At 45.2% G+C, this 24,122-nt stretch overlaps 1 protein-coding gene across 1 annotated transcript; it reads right to left on the bottom strand.

Annotated features, from left to right (window-relative positions):
* Window positions 1–348: 348 nt before the first annotated feature.
* LOC128141072 (uncharacterized) lies at window positions 349–5,450 on the bottom strand. The gene is made up of 10 exons (XM_052785630.1): window positions 4,725–5,450; window positions 4,270–4,341; window positions 4,116–4,187; window positions 3,570–3,641; window positions 3,318–3,395; window positions 3,128–3,226; window positions 2,159–2,266; window positions 1,698–1,760; window positions 1,094–1,268; window positions 349–595 (listed from the first exon to the last, which is right to left on the bottom strand). The coding sequence occupies exons 1-10, from the start codon at window positions 5,086–5,088 to the stop codon at window positions 349–351; spliced, it is 1,350 nt and encodes a 449-aa protein (XP_052641590.1). The 5' UTR covers window positions 5,089–5,450.
* Window positions 5,451–24,122: the final 18,672 nt, after the last annotated feature.

Genomic DNA, 24,122 nt, shown 5'->3' with positions numbered 1-24,122 from the left:
CTGGCCATGGCCATGGGCTCCCCCAGACCCCCGGGGCCCCGGCGCCGGTCGGGGGAGCCGCGTGCCCGGCTCCTGCCTGCCGACACCGTGGGCATCCACGGCTGCGCCCGGGCGCAGAGCTCAGCCAGTGCTGGTGCCTCGCGGGGCTTGCTGTTGGTACCGCCCGGCCACTTGCCTGACAGCTCTGTCCCTCTTTATTTTGAAACAAACGGCCCGGACGCTTGCCTGACAGCTCTGTCCTTCTTTATTTTGAAACAAAGGGCTGAACCCACGGCTGTCGGCAGGGCTTCTCTCAGCGCACCCCCAAGCCCTACCCCGGCGGGGCCGCCTTCAGCCCCTGCTGGAGGGTCAGAGAAACGTGTTGCGGGGCTGGGATGGCCGTGTTGGTCGGTCCTGCAGGGTGCTGGCCTCGTCCCGCTGCAGCAGAGCCGCCAGGGACGGGCTGGGGGGCCGCGGGGGCCGCGGGGAGGGCGGGCGCGCCGGTTTTCCAGGCAGGACCGTCGGCCGCTGTCGTTGGTCCCATCTCTCGGCGGTGCCGGGGCGGCTGGTCCGGCTGTCCGAGCGCGAGCGGTAGCCTGAAGCGGCAGAGGCACGCCTGTGGAGAGAGGAGGCCGCTGAGGCCCTCAGCTGCAGACGGGACAGAGGGACTCAGCTCCACAGCACGGCCCAGAGCTGGCAAGGCTCACCACCACAGGCAGAGCCGCTGGCACACCTCGGCCAAGGCGGACACCCGCACCTCACGGCACTAGCGAGCGGGGGCGTTCCTGCGGGCAGGTTTGCTGGTCAGGAGCGGGCGCTTGTGCGCGTCTCGCTTTCTCGGGCAACCTCATCCCCCGCTCTTTCTCGTCCTGACCTTGCTTTGCCTATGGCTCTCCCTCCGCAGGGCTGCCCTTGTCCAGGCAGAGTCACTTTGAGCTGACACTGGCTCCAGCCACAGCGGGCTCCCGAGAAGAGGGCCCGGGAATTAAGAGGCCTCAGCAGAGTCTTTTGGCCAACCACTAACTCGCCACTCCACAGCAGCCTGACCAGAAATGCTTCGTGGCTACGAGCAGCCGTCGAAGGAAGCAGTGGGGGAGGGAAATCAAGAACTCACTGTTTCCTCTTCCTCCGCCGCCGGATCATGACGCAGCAGAAAACTATTCCAAGCGGCAGGGCAACCATGAGTACTGCCGTGCCTATCATACAGCGCCTCCGCACATCTTGGGGACAGAGGACGCTGGCGGAGCTCTGGGGCTCGTAACCGCTCGTGGTTCTCTTGCCGACCACATCTGGAGGAGCAATTGGGAACGTTAGATCGTCCTGTGCGCCACTGGCAAGCTTGCAGCACGTTTGATGGGGCCAGGAAGGTCCCTCTTTCCCCACAGTGCCGGTGCCTGGGGCCACGCTCCCGCCCTTTGGGACAGGTTGTCCCACCGAACAAAACTCAGAAGGCCAGAAGAGGAGCGCGGCGGGGAGCGCAGCTGCTCCTTTGAGGGACACGGGCAAAAACCATCCCTGCAGCAGGCAGTGTCCCCCCAGCTCTCCCTCCCCCGGGGCCAGCTCCCACACCCCGAGGGGACAGAGGCAGGCCCTCTCAGGAGACACCTGGACCTTGCTCTCCCCTTCGGCCTTTTCTCCAGCATGCGCACCGCTTGCAGCCGCTCCCAGATTTTAGGACGTCTCTCCCACTTAGGGACCCCAGCAAGACTGCTCAGTACCTGAGTCCGCTCGAAGAAATTCATATACGCTGCCGCGGTGGTCTTCTCCGGGCTTTGACAGCACTGCCAAAAAGCAGAGACGGCAGCTGAAGCCTCAGCATGGCTCGGGCACAGAGGATGCAGGAGGATGGGGAGGCTCCCCCTAAGCCCCTGCCCAGTCTGCGAGTCAGGGCATCGCTCTGGACCTCAGCTCAAGGGAGGGATCCCGCTCTGTGCTGCTTTTGTGCCTTGGGCCGCTAGAGACTCCGGGCAACCTCTGGGATGCAGCTATGGCGGGAGGCACATTCCATTAAGAGGCACATCTCCCATCATCTGCAGGACGTGGCCCAGATGCCTCGAACCCAAAACGCTTTCAGCTTTGGCTGCTGGCGTGACGTGCAAGAGCGAACGCTGGGGGAAGAGCCTGCTGACACGCAGCCATCCTGGTGGGTGACACCAGCCGGCCACGGGACAGCAATTACCTGGTGTGCCAGGGGCCTGCCTCGCCTCCAGTTCTTCAGCGGAGACTGGCAGTGAGCCACTGCTTCCTCCCGAAAACAGCTCCTTCTGCACAGCCTCTCGGTCCGTCCCTTGAGAAAGCAAGCGGGACAGTTGGGTCAGACAGAACCGTTCCCCACGAGGGAGATGGCATCTTCAGGAGGCAATCCTTCTCAAGGACATTGGCGGGGTTTAGAAACAGCGCCTGGGCTTTTGGGGCTGCGCCTAGTCACCACTCCAGACAACAGCCACGCCTGAGCTGCTGGGAGACCGGGACATTGCACGCAACCTTCTGGCTTGCATTGCACGCAGCGCATTCCTGGCAAACTGTAAGGTGATGCTCCATGCCTTCCTTCAAAGAGGACGGGAAGAAGCTGCAGCCAGGCCAGACGGGGAAACAGCCCTTCTGAGAAGGGCTCCTCCGCAAGGCCCTCATGCCCTTCCCTGTAAGCACCGGCAACGGTCACATTCGTCCCATCCCAGCTATCGGTCCGCACATGGGAAGTCGAGCACAACCCAGAAAGCCTGCCGAACCAGCATCTCCACCTGACTTCCAGCAACAGGAAAGGGCAGCCAGCGTTGCTGGGGACCTCGCTCCCGCCTGGAACCGGCCCAGCGGAAAGCAGTGCTGCGTGTGAGCTGAACACAAGTTCAGCGCACGCCAGGCTCTCAAATCTGCCTAGCAGCGGACGGCTGCACAAGCCAGCTCTGACCCGTAATGGTAAAAGCGGGGCAGCGGCTGCCCCTGGCACGCGGCTTGAACCACAACTGGCAGCAGAGGCTCTGCACCATCTCTGTGCCTCACCAGCACCTGCAAGGCGTGAAACCCAGCATCGCTGCTGCGAGGCTCTGATCGACCCCTTCCCGCTGTGCAGGCTACAGCGTGTCCAGACGGGTACCTAAAACCTCTGGTCGCCGAGTCTCACGGCTAAGGCAGAGTGAAATATACCCACCGTGTCCTCTCTCCAGTTCCTCCAGCATTTGCCTTCGGAATTCAGATGGCTGCAGGGACTTTTTTCCTCCGTCAGCTGGGTACTTGGCTCTGGGAGGACCTTAGCAGAAAATACGTGGTTCAATTTCATGCGGATAAATTACAGAAAACCAGCGCTTAGCCCGTGAGGTCTGCAGAGACAGACTACTCACCCCTGCGATGCCAGCCGGGCTGTAGAAAAGCATCCAGCCGAGGAGCTGGAAAAGTCCTCCCTACAGGCCCATCTGTAACTAAACACCCAGAGAAGCTTCTGTCATCTATCGTGATCTACATCGGCAGAACTGAATCGCTAAGGGGTAAGGGGATCACGCAAGGAGAGGGCGCACACGTGCAGGTCTCCATCCTCACACCTGCAGAGCCACCTGGCTGGCAGCTCTCAAAGGGAGGGAAAAGCCGTGACGTACCCATGCCATCTCCCGGAGCCTCAGTCCTGGAGCCCAGCCGGGAAGCTGCATCGCCTTCGCCTGCCGGCACGGCTGCAAAAAAGCGTGGGACAGAACAGCTCCCGTGACACAGTTCAAGATACTTCTTCAGATCGGAGTGGCAGTGAGCGCAGCTCAAAGATGGGATTACCCCATGGCACTCATCTCTCCCTTCCACTCAGGAGCATGGCGCAAAGAGTTCCCGCGTGCGTGCAGTGGCACCATGCTGGGGCAAAACGACCCACGCGCGGAGTTGCCAGGAGAAAGGACTCCCTGGAGCTCACGCCAGCTCTAAACTCAACCCCAACAAGCCCGCTGGCTCGGCAGCCAGCACCGGGAGCAGCTCAGGCTCCGAGGGGCCGGCATAGACAGCTTCGCAAGGCAAAATGCCTCGGGGCGCGTCACTGAGCCCGACCCGTGCCCTCTCTCCTCTTCTCCGCGGCTGCGCAACGGACACGGAAGGAGCAACTTGCATTTCACACGGAAAGAAGACGGAAAGGTAAATGCTCCTTCCTCCCACTGCCTTACCTGTGGGGTTGCTCTCGGGCTCATGGACAGGAACAGACCAAGAAGTCGGGAAGCCACCGACTTCGAGAAGATCTTAAGGAAAATTGCACAGGCATAAGCTCTTGCCACATTGTCAATATTTATTCTTGCAAGGAGAGGGACATTGAGAACTTACCTGCAGGATGCCCCAAGGGCTCCAAACCAGCATCCAGCCGAGAAGCTGGATAACCACTGCCACCACCCTCGTCTAGAAGCAAGCACAGATGAGAAACGTTTCCATCGCGCGTCGGGATCCACTTGTGCCTTGGTGAAGTGCAGGCACTGGAAGGGGGTCAGGCAACAACGCGGGAGCCAGACGTAGGTGGAGATTGCCAAAGCTGCAGAGGGGCCTGGTGACCTCTTGGCCGGCAGCTGGCAGCTCTCCCAACGCTCTTTCCAGGCCACGTGCAACACCCCTCGAGGAGCAGCTGGACCAACATCGGGCCCCGTGGGGCTTTCTTACCGGGAGAGCTCTCACGCACACTGAGGAAGCCCTCGCTAAAGCACTGCAGGGAAAAAACCATCATCCGCGCTTCTCGGGGAGAAGAGCCCGCTGGCCTGTGAAAGGCTGCACCAGCGCCGCCCACTTACCTGCTCCCCGTGCTCGCCACGGAGCAGCCCAGACAGCCCTGACATGCAGGGCCACCAGGAGGACGAGGAGGATGAGGAGGCGGCGGGCAGGGGCCATGGCTCCCTGCACTCGCACCGTGATGCTGCTGCTGCTGCTGCTGCTGCTGCTGCTGCTGCTGCCGCCGCCGCAGTGAGGGCCAGGGGCTGAGCGGTCGGTGCTTATGTCTGGCACGTCACCGCGGGGCTCTGTGACCTCACAGTCCAGCTGTGACCTCACGGCCGGGCCCAGAATACGTGAGGACGTCTTTCGCCACGGGGTGCTCGTGGACAGCCGCTGGAGCACAGCCAGGGGAGCCGCCCTCCTGGGGAGGGGAGCACGTCGCATCGGGCAGCTCTGTCCAAGGGCTGGGACGCAGTCCCCCCCCGGGCTGAGCCCACAGCTCTGCCCTGTTTTCCGGGCACTGTCACAGGGGCAGCGGGGAGCTCACAGTCTCCCAGAACAACAGGAGACCACAGCCGAGGCATTTCTGACCTCCTCGGGTGCTGTTACCAAGAGCTCACGAGGCTCAAGAGTGGGTGATTTCAGTCTCGAGACAAGCGCAAGATCCCCTCCTGTGGGCACCTTCCAGGCTGGAGCCCAGTTTGGTCCCCAGGCGGGACCCCAGGGCTGACGAGTCACTTCCGTTTTACGGCAGAGACGAAGCCTTTACTTTTCCGTTTCTTCTTCCTGTGGACTTTGAGGGAATGCTTTCTGCCAGGGTCCTCAAAGAGCAAAGTCAACCAATAAAACAGAAAAAATATTCTCTTCAATTAGTTGACAGGCAAAAGGAAACCGCGAGAGAGCATGCGGTGGGTATATGCTGCCTGACCAACCTAGTGGCCTTCTAGGATGGAGTGGCTACATCAGTGGACCAGGCAAACGCTACGGATGTCATCCCTCTGGACTTCTGCAAGACCTTTGACACGGTCCCCCACAACGTCCTTCTCTTCAATTGGAGACATGTGGATCTGACGGATGGACTGTTCAGTGGATGAGGAATTGGTTGGACGGTCACATCCAGAGGGTAGTGCTCAACGGCTCAATGTCTGCATGGAGATCGGTGACCAGGGGCTGTTGCGGACACATATTTAGCTAACGGTCGCAAAGGCATTCCAGACGCCTTTAGAAGGCCTTGAACAGAATAAACAAGACGACAAAAAAAGAAAGATGCCAATTAGAAGAACACAGGTGCACATTCCAAGATAAAGGGAACCTGGCACGAAGAACCTCAATTCGGCAGTTTATCTTGACCAATTAGGCTGAGACAAGTTTCGCATGTTTTAGTTAGTATAACCAATTGTGTCCTATGTTTAGGCGCATGTACAGCGTTAGTATAACCAATTGTGTCCTATGTTTATGCGCGTGGACAGAGTTAGTATAACCAATTATATTTTAGCTTATGGCGCGTGGACAGCTGATGTTTAGCTTGACAAGGTATATAAGGGAGATTTAGGTTAGATATTAGGAAAAATTTTTTTACTGAGAGGGTTGTCAAACATTGGAATGGGCTGCCCAGGGAAGTGGTTGAGTCACCATCCCTGGAGGTATTCAAAAAGCGAGTGGACAGGGTACTCCAGGGCATGGTTTAGGGGGCATGGTTAATGGTCGGACTTGATGATCTTGAAGGTCTTTTCCAACCGAAATGATTCTATGATTCTATGATTCTATTTGGGCAATAAAGGGAGAACAACTTTAACCGTATCGGCGTCCGGTTGTTACTCGGCTCACGTCTCCAGATGGTTCCCTGCAACAAGGGGCGTCCCTCAGGGGTCCGTACTGTGACCAGTGCTGTTTAGTATCTTCCTCAGTGACACAGGCAGCGGAATCAAGTGCACCCTCAGCAAGTTTGCAGGCGACACCAAGCTGAGTGGTGCGGTTGACACGCCTGAGGGACGGGATGCCATCCAGAGGGACCTGGACGAGCTCGAGAAGTGGGCCCTGTGAACCTCACAAGGTTCAACAAGGCCAAGTCCAAGGTCCTGCACCTGGGTCAGGAGAAGCTCCGGTGTACCAATACAGGCTGGGGGTTGAAGGGACTGAGAGCAGCCCTGGCCAGAAGGACTTGGGGGTGCTGGTGGATGAAAAACTGGACATTAGCCGGCAGTCTGCGGTTGCAGCCCAGAAGGCCAACCATATCCTGGGCTGCATCAAAAGCAGCGTGGCCAGCAGGTCAAGGGAAGTAATTCTGCCCCTCTACTCCGCTCTGGTGAGACCCCGCCTGCAGTACTGCGTCCAGCTCTGGGGTCCTCAGCACAGGACGGACACGGACCTGCTGCAGCGGGTCCGGAGGAGGGCCACGAAAACGATCAGAGGGCTGGAACACCACAGCTAGGAGGAACGGCTGAGGGAGTTGGGGTTGTTCAGCCTGGAGAAGCGAAGGCTCCAGGGAGACCTGACTGCGGCCTTTCAATACCGAAAGGGGGCTTGTAAGAAAGATGGGGACAGAGTTCTTAGTAGGGCCTGCTGCGATAGGACAAGGGGTAATGGTTTTAAACCAAAAGAGGTAGATTCCGACTAGATGGAAGGAAGACTTTTTTTACAATGAGGGCGGTGAAACACTGGCACAGATCTCCCAGAGAGGTGGCAGATGCCCCAGCCTGCGAAACATTCAAGGTCAGGTCGGACAGGGCTCTGAGCAACCTGATCGAGTGGAAGATGTCCCTGCTCATTGCAGGGGGCTTGGACGAGATGACCTTTAGAGGTCCCTTGCAACCCAAACCATTCTATGATTCTATGATTCTAACTGGGAAATAATACAGCATTCTGCCTGAGTATCCCTTAGGATGAAGCAGGATGAGAGGTGACCTCAGAGCACATGAAGCATTCACTCCCAACATGAGGTAACTTTCCCGTTTGGTTTTTTTTTTTTTCTTAATTATTTATTTACTTATTTATTTAAATAACTTTTTGCTCTGTTTTTCTACTGATGATATCTCTTTTTATAACAGCACCTGAACATTACAAACACTCTTTGAGGAGCTACGGTCACTAATCTCTATGTCATGAAGTAGGCTATGGATTCATCATTCTGCATCTGAAATTGTGTCACTGTTTGGAATCTGAGAGCTCTGAGATCAGAATCAGAGAACAAGTCCTTCTTTCCAGGAATGTTCATTCAGTTTATATTAAGATGCTTCTTGAAAAACAAATGAGGAACCAAACTATCCACAAGAAGCTAGAAATCACCAGGAAAACAGAATCCTGAACTCCTCTTTTGCTAAGCAGTAGGATGCAGGGTCACAGTCTTTTCATCTTCTTCTGATGCATCTTGCACTCTACTCCTTATGAAACAGCGCCAGCAAGGCAGATACCTAGCATATTCCATAGCCTGCATTATTCTTCTAGTACATATAGAAAGGTGGTACGAGGAGAACACTGAATTTAGATTAGCTTTTCCATAAAGGGAGTACTTTAAACACTGGGCCCCAATTTTGTTAAAAAACCAGGAAGCACCTTCTTTCTAGTTTTCAAGGTCCTTCACGGTCCTGGCCGTTTGACTGTACACTGCTGGGTGTTTCTGATTTTGTTCACCAGCAAACTCTTTCCTTCCAAGATTAAACTCAGGGAAATTTTTTGGGAACAGTTTACTACATTCTATAGCAATATAGAAACCACTTTGATTTGGATTCTCTCCAACCTATCTAATCCTCTAACAAATTCCGAACAGGTCTTGCCACAAACGTTTCTATAAATCTTCATATCATGCTACAAAGTATGCAACACATATTCTCAGACCTATGCTGCAAAATTTTATTCTAGTGGACTGCAGGCCATTATATCTTAGTCCAAGCACAAATCCCCAGGGAAACCAGTGACAAGTGATAGGTAGTCTGGATTTGGCCCATCTATTCAAGAGAGAGTCAGTTTTAAACAGCGTAGAAGCTAAGCCATTCTGCACTATTTCATCTGTGGGACAAGTCATCATTTCCTGGGGCACATGCCTAAAGAATCCAGTGAGTTTTGCTTATTCCTTTTGAAGAGGAGAGGCAGCTAGCTCCTCTGAAAAGATGCAAGACTCTTGATCCCAGACATAGGTTCCTCCTTGCAACTCTATGCTACACATCTGAGCTTTGCTAAGGAGGACACAGTGAAGGCACGTTCTAGTGTTTCCCAGTGGGTAGGTCTAAATTGCTCCTGACTCACCACATTTGTTGCTGGGATCTGAAGTGCCTGTGAACACTGGAAATTGCTCTGAATTGCAAGAGCTAGGGTTTTTATTTGATCCAGCCTTAAGGCTTATTTTGAACTGGACCCAAAATTCTTAGTAATATTTGAAAATGGTCTTTAAGTCTAGCATCCAGTATCTTCAAGGGTTTTTATGTTTTTTCTATAGGACTGAACAGATTATTACAGAATTCAGATTATTGTAGAGCTATGGAACACTATGATTCCTAATATAAGTGCTTTTAAAAAGGTACTGTTCATCTGCAGTGGTTTGAAATGTTAAACTTGAGCAGTATAATGTCAATGTCCATATTCATGATTGACGCTTAACCGTTCTATGTTGTTCAAGTACAGCTGGAGTTAGAGAAGTACTGAAAAACTCTGCAGCCAGGAATGCAATTTTAAACACTTCTTTTGCATTCAAAGACCTTTAAAAAAAAAAGGCAAAAATATTTTTTTAATGTTCTGCATTTCAGACACCAAATTTTAGCCCACTGGTCCTTTCCGTAGCTAAGTTATGAACAACTGGAACACTGAAAACACTGTGACACTTTCCACTACTGAATTCTGAACAAATATTATTACAAAGACAGGGAAGAATAGCTTTCTAAACATTTCATCTTTTTGCAGGTAATGTATAATGGCTGACTGCAGTATTTATTCATATATATAAATTTTAATTCTTGAATTAATTCTTAGTTCAAATTTAAATTATCTTAATTAAGTTTCTATTGGAAATGGCTTAAGGAAATTTAAATCAGGGCCATTTTATGTGTTCGTGATAGGAGGAAAATCATTGGACCAGATGATGATATTGGCATTAGAGTTGTCCATGTCTGAGAGTCATCCAACACTGCACCTACAATCAGTAAAGACCAATGGGCATTTCCTGGGTGAAATTCATTTGCTGTCAGAGCAGATGAGTAACATCTTTGGAAATACCTCCATCTTTCCAGTGATAATAAACAGAGCCTAAGATAATCATGTATCTGAGCCTAGTTAATATACAAAGGACTGCATTTTAGATATCTCAGAATAATTTGATTTTAGTCCTACCCTGGATATCCAAAATTATTTTGATGACTATTATACTATGTACAACTTAATTTAATTTCTAAACTCTTTTTTAAAGACATACTGTATGAAAAGATGAGTTACAAATATGCATTTGCTTTTGAATGGAAGTAGGCTGGTGCATGATAAGTTCTTTCTTCTTTTAGAGAAATTTGTAGTAAATTCAGTACTTGCATGAGGACTAGGGCCAATACTACTTGAGACCAAATTATTTTTATCTGCACAGGAAGTCATGCTAAGTTAGGATAGAACAAATGTCTTTATTCTCCTGCACTTTAGGTCTATTCCATAGGAAATGTGTTCAGGAAAGCATTAGGGATTTCAGTCTGCTAGATCATTGACACATCTCATAATCCATTTCACATGGTCTGATCATTAACTTATTTCATAAAATAAAATGAAATTTTACTTTGAAAAATTTGAGGTTCTCAACTCTGAATTGCCAGACTTTCAGAAAGTTTCTTATCACTCCTACACCAATTGACTGAAAAAGCCAGTTACACCAGCACAAATGGAAAAGCAGAGATAGTGCTTTTAATACAATAAAATGTAAGAACAATGCTGCCTAACAGCTATATTGCCATGATTTTTCATCACTCCTAGCTTACACTATGTGTGATGATAACTATTTAAGTGTTTGCATCTCCCTTCCAGTAGGCCCTGAGCCATCAGTTACACTAGTTCACAGGAGACTAGAATTTGGACTGCCCTATGTCCTCTTGGTCTCAGGCTATGTAAAATGCCCTTAATGGACTAGAAACAGCTAAAAGGCAAAAAAATACTCCAGTACTTCCTTTCCTATTTGAAGGGAGGTGAGTAAGCCCAAGAGACAAGCAGGTAATTTATAGTTAAACATTTTCCTTTGATCTGTATATCGCTTTTTCTATTTTGAGCTAATTTGATTAAGTATGCACAAAGGGGGAGCCAAAGGAGAAAGGTTTTTCTTCAGGCAGCCAGCCAGGAAACGCAGTAGCAGAGACCTAATTTTTTGTTATTATTATTATTGATCGATCTCCAAGTGATACACATAGTTGACTCAAAATAACAGAGGGGCTGAATTAAATCTGAAACATTTGAGCATACTTAATATAGGGTTTTCCAGTGCTAAGAGCTTGGATAGTTTCAATTACTTCAATACCACAGAAAATGTAGATAAAATTGTATTATGGCTTCACAAGCTATTTTGTGTCAGCTGAACTTCAGTAACTGACAATATGGATGCTGTTACACCACTGCAAATATGAAGAAAAATGCTCTAGCTTATGTCCTCTCTTGTTAAGACTTAAGCAAATGCATTTCATATTACATTTCCTGTCAGTTACACAGTCAAAGTGCAAAGTAATTACCTACATCCAATTTAGTCATCTAGATGCCTTTTATAAAGCACAGGGAGAAATGGCAGCTGTGTGGAGTGATTCATCTCATTCTGAAGTAGACAGCTAAAATATATCAGAAGAAATATGCCTTAAAAGTACCTATTTCTTTTTTACTAGGGACCCTACCAGTTTAGATGCAGACATCTAACCAGATTTGCGTGACACAAACTCAGCCACAGTTACACCAGCTCAGCTTACACATGACAGTTCATCTCTGGCAATAATTCATTGGTATGTTTGAGCTGCAAAGACTTTTTCTATGTAAAGACAGAGAAATGTAGTGTTGGCTCAAAGTACTTATTGCCTATATACACACCATGTTCTCCTGCTTGCCCCGACTGAAAACATAAAAACATATTGAATCATGGGTTAGTGTCCTGGTTTTGGCTGGGATAGAGTTAATTTTCTTTCTAGTATCTGGTATAGTGTTATGGTTTGGATTTAGTATGAGACAAATGTTGATAACACACTGATGTTTTCAGTTGTTGCTAAGTAGTGTTTAGACTAAGTCAAGGATTTTTCAGCTTCTCATGCCCAGCCAGCAAGAAGGCTGGAGGGGCACAAGAAGTTGGGAGGGGACACAGCCAGGGCAGCTGACCCAAACTGGCCAGAGGGGTATTCCATACCATGTGACGTCATGCCCAGTATATAAACTGGGGGGACTTGGCCTGGGGGGTGGATCATTGCTCGGGAACTAACTGGGCATCGGTTGGTGAGTGGTGACCAATAGCATTGTGCATCACTTGTTTTGTATATTCCAATCCTTATTATTATTGTCATTTTATTATTGTTATTATCATCATTATTAGTTTCTTCCTTTCTGTTCTATTAAACTGTTCTTATCTCAACCCACTAGTTTTACTTTTTTTCCCAATTCTCTCCCACATCCTGCTGGGTGGGGGGGAAGTGAGTGAGTGGCTACGTGGTGCTTAGTTGCTGGCTGGAGTTAAACAACGACAGTTAGAGAACTGCCACTCACTTCAGTCCTTCTGGTGCTCCAAGGGGACACAGGTCTATGTCCTTCACGGTAAGCGAGACCTGTGGGCAGAAGACGACCCCAGCTGTAGCTTCATAAATTGTAAGTTCACAATATACACTGCTTTTAACTGACTTCAGCAGGAAATATACAATGGTGTAACCTGGTAAGATAACCAATTCTGGTCTTGCCTATATTGCCATCTTACCAGCAATTATATACTTTTATACTTTTTTATACCTAGAGATTGTGAAAAGTTGGACAGCAAAATTTGATTAGGCATACACCTAGTAGGGATGTACACAGTACTATGAGAAAGGGGGGCTGTTACAAAACAAACCAACGAAAACTAATAAGGAACAGTCATCATCAGTTAAGTTAGCCAACAATTTGCAAGGTTTGCTCATTCTTCAAATCTCTGTTCTAGTATAGATAGATTTAATCTTTACTTGATGGGTCAACCCCCCACAAAAAACCCAGACTTCTCTGACCCAAAACATTAACGTGTATAGTGTCTAGACTAATATTTTTCCAGGTTACCACAAGTCACCTACCAATGAATTTACATCAGTTAAAGGAGGAACATGAACTAACCATTACCAGAAAGTAAAAAAATCCTATGGTTATATATGAAATATATAAACTGCTCTATTCTAGGTAGCTTAGAAATTATTCAAAGTGTTTTAAAAGAACATAAACAGTATATAATTTATCTTAAAAATTAAAATAGCTCCTTCACTGCCAAACAAAAATTGCTGTCGATGCCTTGTCTAAGACTGTGATTAATGGTATTTAGAAACAATACTGCTGAGATATAATATGTTTTGCAGGGTGGATCCTGGATCTTAGCTACTTAGGAGATTATCTGCTAATTGCTGTTCTTCATTTGAATTCATAACATCACCACTGTAGCAACAGTTAAGTTGTATTTAAGGATGCATTTCATGATAATCCTATGTTTTCAGTGTCTTATAACTTTATATAAATTATCTGCTCATAAAGTTTTTCTCAGCCCAAAGAAGGCATTTTGGAACAGTCTGACACAACACCATTTGACTGCTTAGGATTTGCATGTTCAAAAATGTGCTACTTCTTTTGCCTCCTTTTTGATGACACATTAACATACTTGTCAACCTATGGTACTCAAAACTCCCCAGTTTTTTTAAGGCGCCAGCTTGCAGTTCTCAAGAAGTAGAAATGCTTCTGGCACATTTGGGAGACTGCTTAGAAATAACACAGGTTTAAGTGTTGCTCAATTAGGGAAAGGTCAGTGATAACTTGAAACTGCCCAAAAGGAGCAGTGACACTGAAGAAACTATCAAGGTTTGTTACATTTTCCAGTCAGTCTAAAGGGACCAGTCCGCTGGCATGGAAAATACTGCTTCTGCCTTTTTCCCTCTCAAAACAAAGTAGACATAAATTTGTTTATACTGGCTGTAAAAAATATTTACCTGTCCTAAACAATTATTATCCTGTAAGGATACTACAGCTAAACAGGTGACCATGCGTATCAACATCTGACACTTGGCCACAGCTCAGTGGGCTTGAGTCTAGGCATTCTGCAGTGAAATATGGATCTAGACATCTAGCTGCTACTCTCACGTGATCCCCAGTCTAACGGTTTAGTGACGGTGTCAAAGTAATTAAGCACCTCAGAAAAAAGGCTGTAGAATCCGCTCTGGCCTCCTGAATAACGCCAGTGAGGCATGGGGCTGTCACCTCCTCACATTCGCTCAACAGAAAACCAAAACCATTGATGTCAGAGTCACTGGGAATTTGCAGATGTAGAGGGAAATGGAAAAAAAAACCAAACAAACCACAACAGACAGACTCAGTATGATTTGGGCTTCCACCACTTGCTGAATCTTCACAAAAATGAAGCCGTATACACCACAACGAGAAACAATGGTCACAAACAGAGGCGATATCACAAGAGGTGTCCTCCTGGTCTCATGAGGCTGTCGCTCCAACTGACATATACTGTGAAGTAATAAGCAACACCTTCTCCAGATCCCAGAAAGGAGGGAGATAAATGGCACTGAATTGGCTGTGTTTCCGCAAAATGTCTCAGACAAGCTACAGCCGCAGCAGGCTGAGCAGCTGAGCCCTCGGAGACTGGGCTCAGAGTCTCAGACAGAAAGGAAAGATTTATTTGCCATCTGGTAACAATGATGCTGATGTCTCAGAGAGACCCAGTGGGCTACGCAGCAGCACCTAGCAACTCTAAAACTAGAGGGACATAATTAGCTAGCTTAATTACTGGGCTGCTTATAATGTTGGAAATTCTACATTATGTTTATGTTGTTATTACAGTTATGTTTGGCAGGGAAAGAAGGATGTGGGAAACTGAAACTTTAAGAGGCTAAGATGAGCCAAACCAAAGCAGTGACTGTCATCTGCTGTCTTGTTATATTATTCAGGGACTCCTGCTATACAGTATGGATCACCTAGGACTCAGATGCTGAATGTAGCAACCCTCTATCATGCTGCTTGGCACTGAGTGACTGCTGAAAAACACAGCAACCTTGGTGGTTCACAACCTCTATATATTCACAGAACAGCTACAAGCATGAACAGCTTACAGTACAAGTTTCTCCACTCTTCCTCTGCCAAAATATCACTAAACTCCCAAGCTTCTCATAGGTATACAGCAATATTGGAAACTCCATTCCATTAAAATGCATGGTTCTCTACAGGCTGCTAATAATTAATAGCAGTGGTGGCAGCAATTTGAGAGAGATAAATACTCCTGTAATTTTGAGTAGAGGTTTGAGACAGCATGGCAGGGCAGAGAGACAAATGCTCTGTTCATGCTTGCAACCATATCCTCTTAGCAAACCAGAAAATATTGATGGGCAAATAGGGTTGTTAGCCACACACTGGACATACAGAATTCAAAGGATGCAACAAAACCAGAAGCCAACCTCTAAGCCCTTAGCTTTTATAGTTTTCACATCAAAAGCAGATATGAATATGAAATATTTTGTTAATTTTCACTGGAAATCTGCATTTGGGACTTCAAACTAGCTGGAAACCTGAAATTCAATGTACAAATTTGGTGTCTTACTGCCATTTTTATTCTAAAACTTACTGGTCAATCATTGTATGAAATCTCCCACCCTTCTTGAACAATTCAACAATAGTTGGTCTGACCATTTACATAGAGCATTAAATGCCTTTAAACATGCTACTGTGATTCCAGTAGCACATTTTGTCTTGCTAAGCCATAGACTAACAGCTTTCTAAGTCATAAGAGCAGACCTAACTAAAAGGTGAGTATACCGCAGTTGCAAAATTATACGTTACACAACCAACGTATATCATATGTAAATGAATACATTCAGTGAAGGAAAGAGCTGTCTGTATTATAGCACCTTTCCTTTTTTTTTTTTTTCATTCTAAAAGGCGTGAATAAGAGACTTGAAGCCAAATTCAGTGTCTGGAGAAAGCACTCATCTATGTTAACCCAGCAGCAAAAGTAACAGTAAACAGCTATCGTCAAAATAATCCTTCAGGATTCTGCAGAGCATAAGACAATTACTCATTTTGAGGTGAACCCCTCAGTCTTTACCCACCTTTCTTTTTTTCCTAGACCCAGATCCAAATTGTTTTTCTTCCAGACAATAACCTGCTTTATTTCACTGTTTAACTCCAACAAACACAACTGCTATGTATACTAACTAGGTTTCTGTGTCAAGGGGCACTGAAAATATGCTAGTATTGTTGAAGAGACATATGGAAAAACCTTGATTTGGCAGGGTGTTGTTGTCAACAAAGAACAAACATAAACGACCCACATGAATGCTGAAAAGCTTAACCAAAAAAAGGAATCACATGGGATGGTATTATTTTAAAAGCGCTAAAAAATGTCTCAGAAGTACCTAGCAGGTAAACAAATTTTTTTTGCTTGTTTGTTAGGGCTTTTTTGTTGCATTTTACAGCATAATATGAAGGAACACGTTATAGTACTTTGTAGTAGAATTTAAGACTTGGTAAGTGTCTGTATTTTGCATAAAGCTGCTGGATGAGGCTGTGCTTTCTGGCATAGCTTGCCACTGTTTGATAGCATTTTAAAAGCATACTGTGCTTGAACTATCAACACACAAAATTTGTTAGTTTTATGCTCCACAAGTTACTTTGTTATGTGCAATAGAATAATTACTATGAAGTCTTGTATTGTAGCACTTTTGTCACAGTTGTTTATTAGCTATGGAGCCTCATTTTGCACTTCTTATTTGCTTGCTTTGCTGTCACTTCCATGGCATTCATAATGTACTGCGATTTAATTGGAAATTGGACCAGACAACATTAAAGGAAATTTTGGTGATTCCAATCATTAAAGATATTCCCTTGCTGCCATGTAAGTGGGATTCTTTACAGAGTGCTTATTTGTTTGATTTGTGGTTAAAGGATGTGTATATTTAAATCCATTTCATGAAATAAAGCGCTGCACAAAAAGTAGTATCTAGTGGGTTTTCCTTGCAATCATCTCAAAGTACTAACATATGACATAGATACAAATGCATATGACAGGAAAGGGTGAAAAAAGACAGCATTTATCCCATTTTTAAAAAAAAATTAAGTATTAAAATAATTTCTTTTTAAGCTGATTCAGAAGGGGGAAACGGAATTTACATGAACTCAGGTTTCAGGAAGAAAACTAGATAATTAAAAGCCTAAAAATTAAGCCTGTGCTTACTGTTTGTTGGGGTTTTGAGGGCTAGGAAGCAAAACATACACTAAAGATGGAAAGGAGAGAATTCATTTTTCAGAAAATATACCTCTCAGTCAGGTTTGCCATAAAGCTGATTATTTCTTTGCTCCTAAAATGTTTATTTCTTTGGTCCTAATTTCTTACAGGTTAATGAGCAGATCAGTCTTCTTACTGAACTGACTGATTTTCCAAGGAACTGGGATTTGTTTAGCCATGAGTGGGAGCAGTGGCACAGCAGGAACAGTAGGACAGTACTCATGAGGGGGGTCTGGATTCAGCAAAGAGGTTTGGGGCCATCTAGTTGGGTCCCAAACACAAATACAGATCTTCTGGGATTAAGGGAACTCTTAAGGAAATTCAGCATGCCTGCCGCTGCTGGGAAGGGATAACAATGGAGGACGTGACTTCTAGCTACCTCTAGCAGCAGAAGGGCACACAACAGCAGGCCAGAAACTTTGCTGAGGACAGCGTACACATGCGCAGCAGCTGTGTTGATGTGCCACAGGCACAGTCCTCAGCACCCACTGGAGCCACTACCCCAGCACATCAGAGACCTAGCTCACTTGCAGCTCCTGAAGGGAGCTGCAGCTCTGCAGGCCTGGTGCAGCAGGGGCACCTGGTACCTCTCACTGATCTCAGAGCCAGAGATGATGGGCTTCTCATCTGCAGGACATGAGCACTGGCAAGGGTCCGTGTCACCAAGTAAAGGAGCTGTGGGAAGAGGTCAGCAGGCTGTACAGCATCAGGGATGATGAGAAAGAGGTTGACTGTATCTTCTCTGAGACCCTGGAGGACATTAGAGTCTGAGCCCCAGCTGCACTGAAGGAGGGGCATGCATAGCCTGTGCCTATTGAGCTGGGAAATAGACTCCCAGGATGGTGACGACTGGGAGCTCATGACTTCTGTCACCAGGACGACTCCTGCTCCGCCTGCAGATCTGCAACTACAGATCAAGGCCAGTCACTCATGGTAAACCCTAGGGGTGGATACTAGGTCCAATACTCTTTAATGTCTCCATTAATGACCTGCACTATGGGACAGATTGCACTGTCTGCATTTACACAGATGACAGAAAGCTGTGTGGGAGTGGTTGATATGCCAGACAGTTGTACTGCCATTTAGAAGGAATTCTACAGGCTGGAGAAATGGTTCAACAAAAAGAAATGACAAGTACTGAGGAATAAACCTATGCACCAGTACAGACTTGGGGCTGACTGGCTGGAAAGCAGCTATGCAGAAAAGGCCCTGGGGATCCTGGTGGACAAGTTCAGCATGAGCCAGCAATGTGCCCTTGCAGCAAAGGAGGACAACAACCTCCTGGACTGTGTGAGAAATAGCATCATCAGCAGGTTGAAGGAGGTGATCCGTCTCCTCAGTGCTGGTGAGGCTACACCTTGAGTACTGTGTCCAGATCTAGGCTCCCTAGTACAAGAGAGACATGGACATACTGGAGCGAGTCCAGCAAAGGATCATGAAGATGATTAAGGGACAGGACACTTACATATGAGGAGAAGCTGAGAGAGCTGGGACTGTTCAGTCTGGAACAATGTGTATAAATACCTGATGGGAGGGTGTGTGTAAATAAGATGGAAGACAAGAAGCAATGGGCACAAATTAAAATACAGGACATGCCATTTAAATATAAGAAAAACAATCTCTACTGTGAGGGTGATTAAACACTGGAACAGGTTGCACAGAGAAGTTGTGGGGTCTTCATGCCTGCACACATTCAAAACCTGGCTGGTCATGATTCTGGGAAACTTGCTCTAGCTGACCCTGCTTTGAGTAGAGTATTGAACTAGATGTTCTCCAGAGGTGCCTTCCAACCTCAACCATTCTGTGATTCTGTGAATCTATCAGATTTAACAGAACTAAAATATCTCTAATGTTTTTCAAAAAGAGCAAACCAAGAATCCGTGTCCCTTAATATTTCCCTGCTATCTTTGCTGAAAAGTCAATATTTGTGTTACTATCCATCCAAAAAGGCTTAATCTCTTTGAAAGAAATGATGCATGGGATAGTCCAGCTTCTGAATTCACCTGTTCAACAGATTTAGATACTTGGTTGTGTTTGGTGTACCTTGTGAGGTAAACAAAATAGGTTTGATTAAAAAAGATAGGTTATGATTGAAATAATTTTCAGCTTTTTTCCTCCTTCTTGCTCATTTTTAAATGTTTTTGGTTATTAATTTCCCCTCTGATTTTAGCTGTTGCAAGTTCCAATTTTACAGGAACAGCTTTTGCCCACAACATATTCAAAACAACCAGAACTGGAGCACTTCAGTCCCTAGAACTCCAGGTTCTCCGCTCCCTAGTGAGAATCTTTGAGAAATATAAATTAAAATTAGTTTCAGTGCATTGAATTAATTATTCCATTTATTGGTTATTATCTTGCTTTGTGGTTTTACGTGCCTCTGAACTGTAGATGGAATTAGAAAAGAAGAAGAGAGAATCGACTAATTAATCTTGGGCTTCCAAAAGAGACAGAAAGGTTTGAAAGATGGGAAGAAAGTAAAGCAAAAACTTGATTAAACTAAAAAAAAAACCAACCAAAACCCAAAAAACTTTCAAAGAGCATATAGCTATATGAAATAAAAATGGAACTCATGTTTATGCACCGCAATTACTCAGCATATGTGAGTATATATGTATGTATAGAAATTTAATGTATTGGCAGAAAAATTCATGTTTCTATAGCACTCCAGAGATTATGAATAAAATATTTAATTCAGGAGGTTGCAATTACATTTGCTAAATTATTTCACTGACCTTTTTCCATGCTTATGTTGGCCCACAGTGGATGCATAAGCACTGCCAAAAAAAAGAAAAACACCATTTACCAGTCACAGAAGAAAAAGATAGTTGTTCAGTAGTAGGTGCTATTCAAAACAGGCACGAGGGACAAAAATTTAGAACTGGCACATATTGTGAAGATAAGTCTTAGACTCAAGTAGCATACGCCATGTGTCTAAAATGAAGTATGGCAAATGATGGTCTAGCAGAGATTTTTGGTTGTTGCTCTGTACAGAGTAGCACCAAGCTAGGCACAAGACCCAGTAGTTTGACACATTGCACAGCAGCCAAAAAAAAATAAACTCTGTCAAAAAGAAACGCGCCATATTAGCATTGCCAAACTGCATCTTGACTCCATGTGTCACATCTGTTAAACCTTAGTATTACTGGGTCTAGGCTGAAGCTGGACATGAATTTTGCAATGCACATTGCATGGTGATGCACATCATGGAATTATCAGCCCGGGTCTCCACAGTCATAGACATCTCTTCCCATTTCACAGTGAGGACATACCATGGAAAAAGACAGCTTCTTCTTATACCAATGTTTGTACCACTTCTGCTCTAGGTTATATATGTAAAACTCTGCTTGCCATCACTTATAAAATATGTCCCCTCCTATCAGAAGCAAGATACCTATATTACCATCTCACCTAAAATACCTAGTATACTAGCAGCATTGCCTTTAATAAGGTGTCTTTCCTTGTATTTACAAACAGCAGGGAGGGAAGGAGGGTTTATAATTACCTCTGGTTAAATTATATTGGCTATATGGAAAAGAAACCAGTATCTCCAGGTACTTAAAGACACCATGATTTAAGCAAAATACTGATAATTTCAATACTGTATATGCATATTACCTACAATTATAATACACCTGCAAGATTTTACTAACAGGATACACTTTGTGGCTTGAAGCCTTCTTATAGTCTTTCTGATTTTGCAGATCTGTCAATCAACACTCCTGAAAGTGCTATTTCTTTTTTTTTTTTTTAACTAATTCACATTTTATATTTAATTGAAGAGGTCTAAGACCAAGAAAAAGTGTGGTCTGGCAAGGCCTTGTGCTGAATTAATAAACACATCCAGAAATGACTATGCCCTAAAATATTCCAGGCCTAACCCTCTGGCAAGTGAGGTATTTAAGCACAAAGAAATGAAGATGCATCTAGATGATCTGGCACTTTGGCTACAGTAATTTAGTGAGATGAGATTTAATAAAGACCAAGATAATACTCAGTACAAATATAAACAAGAAAGCTTCTCTACTAAGTCATAAAGGAAGAGATTTAGGAGCATGCAGAGGGTAATTGTAAATAAATCAAATTAACCCCCAGTACAATACATTTTGAAAAGTTCCACTCTGGAATTTATATACATATGACACTATTGTAGAGCAGGAGAAATTATTCTTGAGGTTCTACTTTGCTATTCTCCTGTAGGCACTTAAGCACAAAGAACTTGCTGTACTCACAAATGTCAATCTGTAAAATTATTATACGTATCCATCTCCATTCTGGGAATGTGTAGTTTCTAGTGCTAATTTCCACATAGTAGTGGAGAGTATTTAAAAAAAAAAAAAAGTTAACAGAATTGTCTGTTTCCAATATGATACTCAGGCTTCAGAAATGGTTTGTTGGTTTTTTTTTTTTGTCAACCCAGACAGATTAAAACCAGCGTAGCCAGTTTGTGACAGACTTTGGCTAGAACTTTGAAGTGAATCCACCTTTTTTCTTAAAGTAAGCATAGTAAAAACATCAAAAGGACTACGAATAACTAAAGTGAGGTTACATTTCAATGCAAACTAAAATAGCGTAACTAGGGTAACATGTCATGTACTGTTAGGGTCGGCATAATCTTATCTCTCTCCTGTGGTCTTCAACTTGAACCCAGGCAAGACAGAACAAACAAGCAGTATTTCTTCCCACTGCTCAAGAACAGCTTCTTAAAAAATCAGAACAAATGAAAACAAGCACATTCCATAAGCAGTGGCCAAATGAAAAAAAAAAAAAAAAAAGGACACATCAGTCACATTAGTATATCGTCAAGCCAATCCACTGCCCCAAGGTGCTTTCTGTCAGTAGCACATTTCCATCTATTAGTTGGAATTAAATGACCACTTCTCTGGGCAGGCTTAAAAACGTAAACCACATCCTCTCAAAATCTGCCATTCCTCCTATAGTTGGAAGGTCACTTTTCTTCAAATATTTCCATCTTTGTGTTTCATGTGATGATCCTTAATAGTAATTTTTTTTCTCTGTTCCTGGTATCAGTCACTCTCTTCTACCCTAAGTGTGGAGATTTCCACAGCCTTCTTTTTAGATGCTCTCCCTACAGATTTATTTTGCAGTCCAGCCAGTAGGAAAAACACAATCTTTTGCCTGGTTCCTCCAATAAGACTTTTTTTTTCAGGCATGAAATGCAGTCTGAGAATGCTTATTCTTTTTGAAGACAATCTAGGATAACTATCTCAGGCTTGGACATCTGAAGCTAGGTGAAATGAATCCCACTCCATGTAACTTAACTTTTAGTTCATTGCATAGTAGATGTGTTATCCAAAAGTCAGCTGTTAAACTACGCAGGGAGGAAGATTATGTTGATGCTTCTGCTTCTTCACACTTTGTCAACTGCCAATCAAGTTCTTCCCTTTCTCAGTTTTTTTTTTAATCTAACATTTTAATCAGTTTAAACACATTTGCACCTCTTAAAGCTTTCATGCATTCTTTTTCACATTTATCAGCATGGTTTATGGATCGTGATAAACCCTTGGAGATAAATGTGTTATCACTTTTTATTTTGTAATGATCTATGGTGAATCACAGTTTAAAACTCTGAGACTGTTCAACAGTTATTAGGCCTGAGGGAATTTGGAATTGAATAATTAAAAAACATTCCAACAACACAACAACCTGAAATTACACAAAGATAAGTGAATAAGATTATTATTGAAATCGGTACATACTACAGCTGTGGGCTATGTCCACACTGCAAACGTAATGGACTAATTAGCCACCTTCAAAAACAAGCCAAAGGGCCAGACAAACTATTGCAGATGGCAAAACATAGTACTGGTAAGAAGGTAGTGTTTCTGGGCTGGAATGACCACAGGCACACTAGCCCCTTGTATTCTGGCAACACTGAAGTTCCCTCACAGCGAAATGAGGATCCCTTGCTAGAGCGAGGGACAAGAGCTATCCTGAATGTGTCTGTAGTTGAGGATTCCTGAACAGATCTACAACTGCCATTTCCACGCTGCTAGAAGCTTCTTCTGGAGAATTTTAGATCTGACAAAGGGAAGGTCACCTCTCCTATTGCCTAGATCTTTAGCAGTCAACCAGAGCTGCTTATAAAGCAAGAGCAGCTCACTACTATTCCCATGCGGATTTACTAATCCAGGATATGCTTAATGTTGCATGCATCTATGTATACTGCATGCATTGAAAACATTGGGATCAGACTCAGCACACGACTGGATGGCTTTTGGAGGCACATTTTGTAACATGGGACTAGGGTTTGGCACACTATGGGTCAATAAAGAGAGCTAGCTAGTAAGCCTGAACCTTGGGCACTGTTTAAGGGTCAGGTCTTTCCCTGGCTCCTTCTTTGGACGTTTCAAACAGCTCTGTTGAAGACAGACATGTCATAAGAGGGGCTTGCTCTATGCTGAGCTGATGGAAGCCATCTATATATGCCATATGGAATCGAGGCCCAGGTTTGGTTCCTGACACTCTCTGTTAGGTATTATAGACATAAATCTGTCACTTCAAATGTGACTATGTCCCTCTGCATAGCAATCTGCTCTGACAAGGGTAAAGCAAACAGTGAAAAAGCTAAGGAATATCTCAGTCCTGTATGCTAGGTAAGGCAGGGTCTCCTTTTCTTGTCCTCTTGCTATCTGGATGCTTTACCCTAAAAGAAAGTAAAGTGCATTTGCAAAGCACAGCAGAAAGGATGGGCAGCCTGGTCACAGGTAGACAGAGGAGCTGGCAGAACTGCAGCTGGAAGACATAAACAGGATTTAGCAGAATTAAGGAGAGAGGTAGCAGGCAGAGGCACATGAACAGGGTAATAGTTTCTGAAGCAACAATGAGCAACAGAGGATGATAATCACAAGAACAACCCAAACAGTATGTATAATTGCTATAGTATCTCAGTTTTGAGAATCATCATTTTTTTATCATGGCAGCAGTGTCTTGCAGGGAGGCTGCAGGGACAAGAAACAGAGTTCCTCTGACCTGGCTTAGATGTCTCAGATACTGACATCTACACTGCAGGCACCTGCAT

This window comes from Harpia harpyja, chromosome 4, assembly GCF_026419915.1.
Source record: "Harpia harpyja isolate bHarHar1 chromosome 4, bHarHar1 primary haplotype, whole genome shotgun sequence".
In the NCBI taxonomy this organism is placed as follows: Eukaryota; Metazoa; Chordata; class Aves; order Accipitriformes; family Accipitridae; genus Harpia; species Harpia harpyja.
Note: the sequence above shows the minus strand (reverse complement) of the source record. Positions and strands in the feature narration are given on the sequence as shown.